Below are 7,662 nucleotides of genomic sequence, written 5' to 3' on the forward strand. Positions count from 1 at the left end.
TGAGGCTCCATTTTTCCTTCTGAGCATTGTAGCTGGTCCTTAGTTGGCTGAAACTATTAGGCAAGGAATGCAGTGCAGTGTGCACTACATAATCATCAGTGACCCCCATGTTGAGGTCCCTTAGCTGAGCATTAATCTCAATAAGCTTCATGATATGCTCTCTCACTTTTCATGTTCCAGTGTATTTAAGGTCGTTAAATTCCTTTGCCAGCCTAGCTGCCTCAGCCTTATCACTTTCCCTATACATGCCATGAATAGCATACAGAAAATCCATGGTTAAATCAGGTTCTTCTATGCTACCTCTGACAGTGTCTGACATAGTAGTCCTAATCACATTCTTTGCCATCTTATTAGCTTTATGCCACTCCTTATAATATTTCTTCTCTTCATCAGTGCTCTCACTAGTAAGCATCTCAGGTTCATCTTCAGTTAAGCAAAGGTCCATGTTCTGGTTCATGGCTAGGTAAAAATCAATTTGGTTTCTCCACTTCTTGTAATTATAGCCGGTTAGAAGCTGAATGGTGTTCAAGGTCACAGTAGGGACTCCTAAAGAGCAAAAAACAAAATAAAGTTTTTGTAAGTTTTCAATCCAAAAGTTCTTATTATCTTAAGTTTGATGTTTTCTGTGACTTAAGTAATTTCAAGACAAAATAAACTACAACACAGAAAACAAAATACAAGCAATGCCATATTTCAACCAATAGCCCTTTTTATCTAAAATTAATATCATGCAACACTTTTAAGTAGAAGACATAATATTCTGAAGGTTCCAAATCAATAAGCCATATCTGTTGAAAACAAGTTATCCAAAGAAAACAAATCACATCTTTAGACAGAAATTTGTATTCTAAGTATCCATATTTGAAAACAACAGTTATGCATATTGCTATTTGCATTCTAAAATTATACTGTACTACTTCTTTGGAAGCAAAATTATTTGCATAATTTTAAAACACAAGATACAATTTTCAGGTTTGTTAACTCAATGTCTTCTGCAAGAATTAATGAAGAGTGCTTTGTGCAATATGTTCATTTAAACCTACATAAAACACAAACCAAAACGAGCTTGAAAACTTGTTTTCTATCCGGATCAATGATCTTTATAAGAAACTAAGCTCTTTGTACCTGTAAGATTTTAACAATGCCAAAGAATTTTGGGAGATTTCTGCATACATTGTCATACCAAAACACAGATACAAAACTAAAAAATTCACCTTAAACATGCATATCAAATCACAAGCAGAAGCAACATAGATATGCAAACACAAAACCAATTTCACAAGGCACAGAAGCATCCAAGAAATTTAAATTTCATCCGGTCACCATCTACTCTAGCCTATGTGCACGCCGGGAATGCTACTAGGGTTCTTGTGCTCATCAATCAACAAAACAAATTGAATCGAAACTGAATTTTTCTGTAAAAACCTGATCTTTGCAATTTTCCCAATTTTGCTGCAAGAAACTTTCGCGGAAGCATGAATTCAATAACAGAAGGCAGCAAAAAATCCTTATTGGCATCTTAATCGAGCAACACAGGGGTCTTGAATCCCTACAAGATGAGTTCATCTTGTGGGTCTCCGTTTTTGAATACCCAGAACCAATCCCCACTTCATGTGACCGTTGTGATAACGGTCACTTTCTTTAGTTTCTGAAGGAGGTTTTGGGTCGGGTCTGGGCTCGGATCAGCATGTGTTGTCGTGTGGGCCAAAAGGGTTTTCTGAAGGTGGCCAAAACGTGGCCTGTTTATTGCAAAGCAAATTTTTTTTTTTTTTTTTTTGAAAACCTAAAATGATTTTTACATCGAAAATAAATTTGAAGAACAATTTGTGAGCCTAAGCTCTGATACCAATTGTAAAATTAGATTACAAACAAGCTCACACAATTACATGTTCATTATTGACTTTAAACATACCATTGACGTCATAAGTAGAAGCCATTGCTGCAGCTGCAAAACAAAGATGAAGACGAGGTCGAAGTCTTCTGCTATTCACCAACTTAAGCTTCTGAATGGGCAGAACACAATGCTAGTAGACGGTGGTGATAACAGGGACCCTAACCTCTTATTTATACAAGTACTAGTCCTAAGAATCCTCCCATAAAGGTTTTCCTTAAGGATCAAGTCTTGTATCTAAGAATCCCAATGCATCACAGTTTAGGGCTTTCTTGTAGTCCAATTAATGGATTCCTAATCCAATGATAAATACACTATCACATTAGATATCTAGGATGATTCTTTTCCAGATCCATGTTGTATTCGATTTAATGCTTTGATGGTTTCCTAGTTGCTTTAGGATAACTTGTGATGAGTCCACTTTTGATCTAACACTGCCGTCAGATCTGCCGTTAAACACCATTAATCTTGAGAGTATTTTAGTCCAAGTTTTTAAAGAAAAAGAAAACAAAATTTGTTCATTAACTTATTTTTTTATTTATTTCTATCTATCGAGAATGGTTGAGTTCGAATCTCAATTAAGATTGTGAGTATCTTGAAAAAAAAATGTATATGGGCGTGGTCGAGAGAGAGAAATAAAGGGCAAATTTGCAAGTCTTTAACGGACAAAATTGACAGAATGACTAAAGTGAAAGACGATATCTAAGTTGAGTGACAAAAATGATATATTTGAAGGGGAGTAAAATTAACACTCCTAATTTTACGATGCACACTCCATGGTTTCTTTTTTTTAATAACTTAAATTTTGTCTTTTTGTGATAATTTTAACCAAAAAATGAAAGAAATAATTTGGATTACAAATTAGGGAATATAAATTTCATTCTTCTTTTTGAAAAGTAAGTGACAAAAGTATCTTATTTGTTAAAATTAAGTGACAATTTATGTAATTCTGTCTTCATTATTTTTCTCACGAAGGATTCAAATGACCTCATGGGTCATGTAAGCCCCACTTAGAAACTCTTCTTACAGCCTGATAGGAATGGCCTCAACCCTTTGGGTCTAAATGCAATTAACCTGAAGGGCCCAACTTCATCATGCAGTTATAAGCAAAAGCAAAGATATATAAGTGCTATTCCTAAACAAAAAAGAGGAAGCACTTATTGGTCATGGAGTGGATGGATCACCTCCTCTAATTTCCATCCTCTTCATATATATGGTTCCTTTATTAGGCCAAATTGCTAAAGCAAATCTTCATATACATGGAATCTTCGTATGCTCCGCTCAGCTGGTTATCGATAACATTTAGGCTATCTATCTCCCTGGCTCCTTCTGAAACCCTATAGCTCGTTCGTTTCACCTAGCTACCTCGTTGTTTCTACTTGTCGAATATGATCAGCATATATATAATCGACGATGGAAGCTTTCTAGTTATTGCAGTAGTTACGTACTTTGCTATAGTACTCCTCCAACAACGACCTCCTTTCATTTTCATTTCAGAACTGTACGGCTTTGATTCGATGGAGATAAAGCCAAACCTACCTTCGATCCTGTCGCTTCATACTAGGTTTCCATATTTGGCAAAACAACAGATACAGGTTTCCTTACGATATAGGGCAGTTTCTGCGAGTATTGAATATTGGGGGAGTTTAGCCTATTTCTGAATTCTGATTGACCCCTGCACAAGCACCGCCGTAACCACCCTACCCTCCCTTCTAGAAGCCGCCATGGCCATCACGTCACGCTTCGACTTGTCTCTAAAGGCACAGACATCCAAAATTTTCAATCTCTGACCTTCTCCAATGGCAATTACGACAAACCATCCCCGTCAGATCGCCACCACCTTACCTCCTCGGTCGTATTCATGTTTGAATATAACGACGACGATGACGATGACGATGACGAAGACGAAGACGCCACAAACCAACCAAGAAGATAATGACCTCTCTCCTCTCCTTTAGTCCATACTTTGACCACGCCTGGTCGGCTTGTCATAAAGAAAACCGGTATGACACGTCATCGTTTTGTAAATCCCACCAAACCGTCCTTCTATTCCATTCTATTCCAAGCCCTGACGCCCACACATTTTTTTTTTCCCTTCTTTCTGTTCAAATATTGAAGAATTGGAGGGAAAGAGACAGGTGTGTTAAACTAAGTCCAACTTTCATTTCAGGGGAACTACTACATCAGGAAACATAGTACTTCTCTTCTTTTAGTTGTTTTTTCCTTTCTGAGTATGTACATGATCATAAAAAAAGCACAGACAGAGTGTGCTTCATGTCCCACGAACAACAAAGAAAAAAACATACAGAGAAAAACAGGAAAAACAAACAGAAACTCTACTACTGTGGCTACTGTTGATGCACAGAATTGAGGCAGCAGCTGACAGCTGACATGACAACGACGACATGGTTTCGGGGAAATGGAATGTCTGTGGTGTAGATGGATGGATGTGAGGAGGAAATTGAATGGTGATGATGTAGATGGCTATGGAGGGGAGAAGTATTGTTATTTGTCCTGTATTTGAGGGCCTCTATACAGGTCTCCGACTACAGCTAGCTCGTCTGGTTTCTCAATCTCTTGAAGCCATGCGTAACCTTCCTTCTCCTCTTCAGGGACCGATACTCCATCAACTGAAAATTCACAAAATACAAGCAAATGTAATCGAGGTCCTCATATGAGTCTAAAAGGAGATTATTCATCTCAACGAAATTTGGTACCTGAGAACTGAGAAAATGGGATATCAAGGTAGTATTGGCAGTGGCGACCGTCGGGATCACAATATGGGGGACCAAGCACATCAAGCACCGCACATGCTGTCACAGCAGTGAAGCAATGCATGTTGCCTCCATCAGCTGGATAAAGGATTTTAGTGTCGCAAGGAGCAGTAAAGTCGGCATCAACCTTCACTTTTGCCAAGCGGGTAGCAGGAGGTGCAACTGCATTAACTGCAGAAATTAAACCAAACACAAAATATTGGTAATTTTAGCTTTCTTCTATGAACAATGAAGATGGTAACTGCACAAATAGGCGGTCCTCATGACTTGATTTTACAACAAAAAGATTTTAGCACTCAAGTCATCAAGCAAGCACTCTCTAGTCTTTACCTAAAATATAAAGGTTGAAAAGCAAAGGCAGGGGATTTTTATATGTACTCGTATATATAACAAGTAACAGGAAGTGACTAGAACCAGCCAAAAATTTTACTTGACAAAGAAGTATTGTGAAAATGTCAAAGTTTCATAAGATCAGCTACTTAATTTCTCACAGCATGAAAAGGTCTTGTGCGTGACTCCATCCATAAAGCCTTGGTTGTATCAAGGGAAAATAGCACTTTTGTAAAATTTGATCTTCCCATAGAATTCCTATAGGCAGATGGTCTGTTGGTCAACATACCAGGCCTATGACCATCTAATGTGCCTAAAATGAGGTGCTTGTTTCACAAAAATGAATGGTTTTTTTTTTTCAAGACTTTCTAGTAAAATCAGGACTCCTTGCTTATAACAACCGAGTGTACCTCCTTCTAATCTTTCTTTCTTTGGTCAAGGCTCCCTAGTTTTTGCAGCAAGTAGTAATCAACAACAGAAACTACACACAATCTGAGCAATCCAGCATAACTTCTGAAGGAAGAACATACCTTGGGAAGGAATAGGATTCTCAGGTGTTGACTTCTGATTCTCAGTTGTCGGTTGCTGAATCTCAATTGTCGGTTGCTGATTCTCAATTGTTGGTGTTTTCTCAGGGGCATCAACCACCCAATCATATGACTTGATATGCATTGTCCCGAAAAGAAGCTTACTGAAAACCGTCATTCCCGGGTGATTATGAAGCGGAATTACACCTGACGGCGGCAAACAGAATATCCCCATCTGCATATAGTTGGTTTAATAAAAGAACATAAGCAATGGTTGGTTAAATTTGCATGTTGCATTGCAGTACCACAAAGAATCCTACTTACTGAAAATTTGTCACACTCAAACAGATGCAAATATGTGATTGGCGGGGTTCGCCCAGCTGTTGCAAGTCGAAAGTATGGCAACTCACGAGTCAGGCCAACATCAACAGGTCTCATAGCATCTGCATCCAAACAAGCCATGAATATGAACGACATTGCATATATAATACACTGTGCGCCACATTTGCAATTTAGGCAACAAATTAAAAACATAACAAACAATACAATGTCCCAGCAACCTCATGGTGCTATGAATGCCAAGTGTTTTCTCAGATGGAATGCAAACAGCACTTGATGAGACCTATTTAAAACCCTTCACTTAAAAGACACTTGGGTAACCAAACCAGACTCCAGCTGTAAAGAAACAAAACCATGCAATACATATGTACTGCCACAGACATTTTCTTTTTTATATATAGAAATTTAGTCCCAACTCCAAGAAGATATGTACCATTATCCCAGGACAGGGATCAGAATTTAAAAAAATAAAAAATCCAAGCAACTGACTCTAAACAAACAACCAACAATGCAATGCAAAATTCATACAAATATTTGTATACGCAATTGAAAGAAAAAGATTCAAGACTGAGATTAACAAAGCACAGAGGAATGAATGAATGATTGAGATGATCTAAACATAGTGCATTGTCTGACACGAAAAATTGGCATCTCTGACAAAGCAAATATTGCTGAAGAAAAATTTAACCAGTTGCGAAATTGTGATCCAAAACCGGCTTCAATTCAATCCAATTACGAAATTCCCTTTTGAATTCAGCATTTATTGATCCGTAAAATGGGAAACCAGTGAATCATCATGCAATATAAGAAAATACGTACCCAAAACAGAGCATAGCTTCTGGATATCTTCGGAGGAGGGAATAATCCCGGCGCCGCACAAGGAAAACACAGCCTTGCACGTCTCGTACAGCTTCTGCACCGGCGACATCTTCCGACGACGTCGCCGGCACTTCCTGGACTTGCTGATCGAATTCGTCTCCTCCGGCGATGGATGAAGCACCTTGTTGTTGTCTTTTCGATTGGGTAACGTCGTCTCAACCCCCATTCACACTCCAAAATCGCAGAATCTAACACGCCCAGAAAAACCACTCGATAAAAAAAGAAAGAATCGATCTGGGTGTTTCAGAAACCGCAGCAAAATGCAAAATTTCAATCCGGGTAATGGCCCATTCGAACCCAGAAAACGAGAAAAACAGAGCAGGTGGAACAGGGGAGGAGAGAGAAGGAATGAATAGTGATAAACAGGTACGGTTTGTACAGGTTGAGTTGCTGTTGGGTGGTGAAAAAGGAGAGCGAAGGACAGAGATGTGAAATTTGGCAGCTCTGTTTCTTCTTCTGCTGCCTCTTCTTCTTCTGTTGAAGAAGGAGAAGGAGTGGGGAGAATTTAATGGGTATAAAAAGGGACAAGGGAAATGGAGATGTTAGGGTTAGCTGAAAGAGAAAGACAGTTGGTTTTGGCGTGAGGGAGTGAAAACCAGGGGCCATGCTCGGCTTTCCAGTGGGCTGTTCCAACAGCGGATTTTTATCCACTCCTCTTCTCTTTGCTCTTTTCTATCTTTGCCCCTCCTTTTAGTCATTTTCACAAGTCCACTCTTATTTTCTTAATTCTTATTTATATTCTTAAACTTGGAATTTGCTAGGTCTATAAGTGATAGCAGCTAACCATTGAGTAGAAGAAGAGAGAAGAAGAAATTTTGATTTGGGAATGCAAAAATCTGTTTTTAATTTTGGGTAAGACCTTAAACTTTTTGTACAAGAATTCATGCACGGCTTTTAAAGATTTGCTTTTTAATATACGTCC

The 7,662-nt window shown here is 38.5% G+C and overlaps 2 protein-coding genes across 3 annotated transcripts; both read right to left on the minus strand.

The window, feature by feature from the left end:
• Positions 1-169: 169 nt before the first annotated feature.
• LOC133733879 (uncharacterized) lies at positions 170-1,937 on the minus strand. The gene is made up of 2 exons (XM_062161535.1): positions 1,913-1,937; positions 170-546 (listed from the first exon to the last, which is right to left on the minus strand). Exons 1-2 carry the CDS (start codon positions 1,935-1,937, stop codon positions 170-172), a joined length of 402 nt encoding a protein of 133 aa, XP_062017519.1.
• A 2,095-nt stretch (positions 1,938-4,032) lies between these two features.
• LOC133726420 (plant cysteine oxidase 2) lies at positions 4,033-7,347 on the minus strand. 2 transcript variants are annotated; one of them, XM_062153967.1, is made up of 5 exons: positions 6,681-7,347; positions 5,847-5,965; positions 5,526-5,757; positions 4,609-4,827; positions 4,033-4,521 (listed from the first exon to the last, which is right to left on the minus strand). In XM_062153967.1, exons 1-5 carry the CDS (start codon positions 6,904-6,906, stop codon positions 4,397-4,399), a joined length of 921 nt encoding a protein of 306 aa, XP_062009951.1. In that variant the 5' UTR covers positions 6,907-7,347; the 3' UTR covers positions 4,033-4,396. The 2 variants fall into 2 exon arrangements, with proteins under 2 accessions (XP_062009951.1, XP_062009950.1); XM_062153966.1 differs by having other exon boundaries at positions 4,609-4,836; positions 6,681-7,344.
• Positions 7,348-7,662: the final 315 nt, after the last annotated feature.

This window comes from Rosa rugosa, chromosome 1 (assembly GCF_958449725.1).
Source record: "Rosa rugosa chromosome 1, drRosRugo1.1, whole genome shotgun sequence".
Taxonomy (NCBI): Eukaryota; Viridiplantae; Streptophyta; class Magnoliopsida; order Rosales; family Rosaceae; genus Rosa; species Rosa rugosa.

Coding starts and splice junctions, on each gene's coding strand:
- LOC133726420 (XM_062153966.1), bottom strand. CDS start 6,906: ATGGGGGTTGAGACGACGTTACCCAATCGAAAAGACAACAACAAGGTG. Junction 5,758..5,846: donor TTGAGTGTGACAAATTTTCA/GTAAGTAGGATT, acceptor AACTATATGCAG/ATGGGGATATTCTGTTTGCC. Junction 4,837..5,525: donor GAATCCTATTCCTTCCCAAG/GTATGTTCTTCC, acceptor TAATTTCTGCAG/TTAATGCAGTTGCACCTCCT.
- LOC133733879 (XM_062161535.1), bottom strand. CDS start 1,937: ATGGCTTCTACTTATGACGTCAATG. Junction 547..1,912: donor TTCTACTTATGACGTCAATG/GTATGTTTAAAG, acceptor TTTGCTCTTTAG/GAGTCCCTACTGTGACCTTG.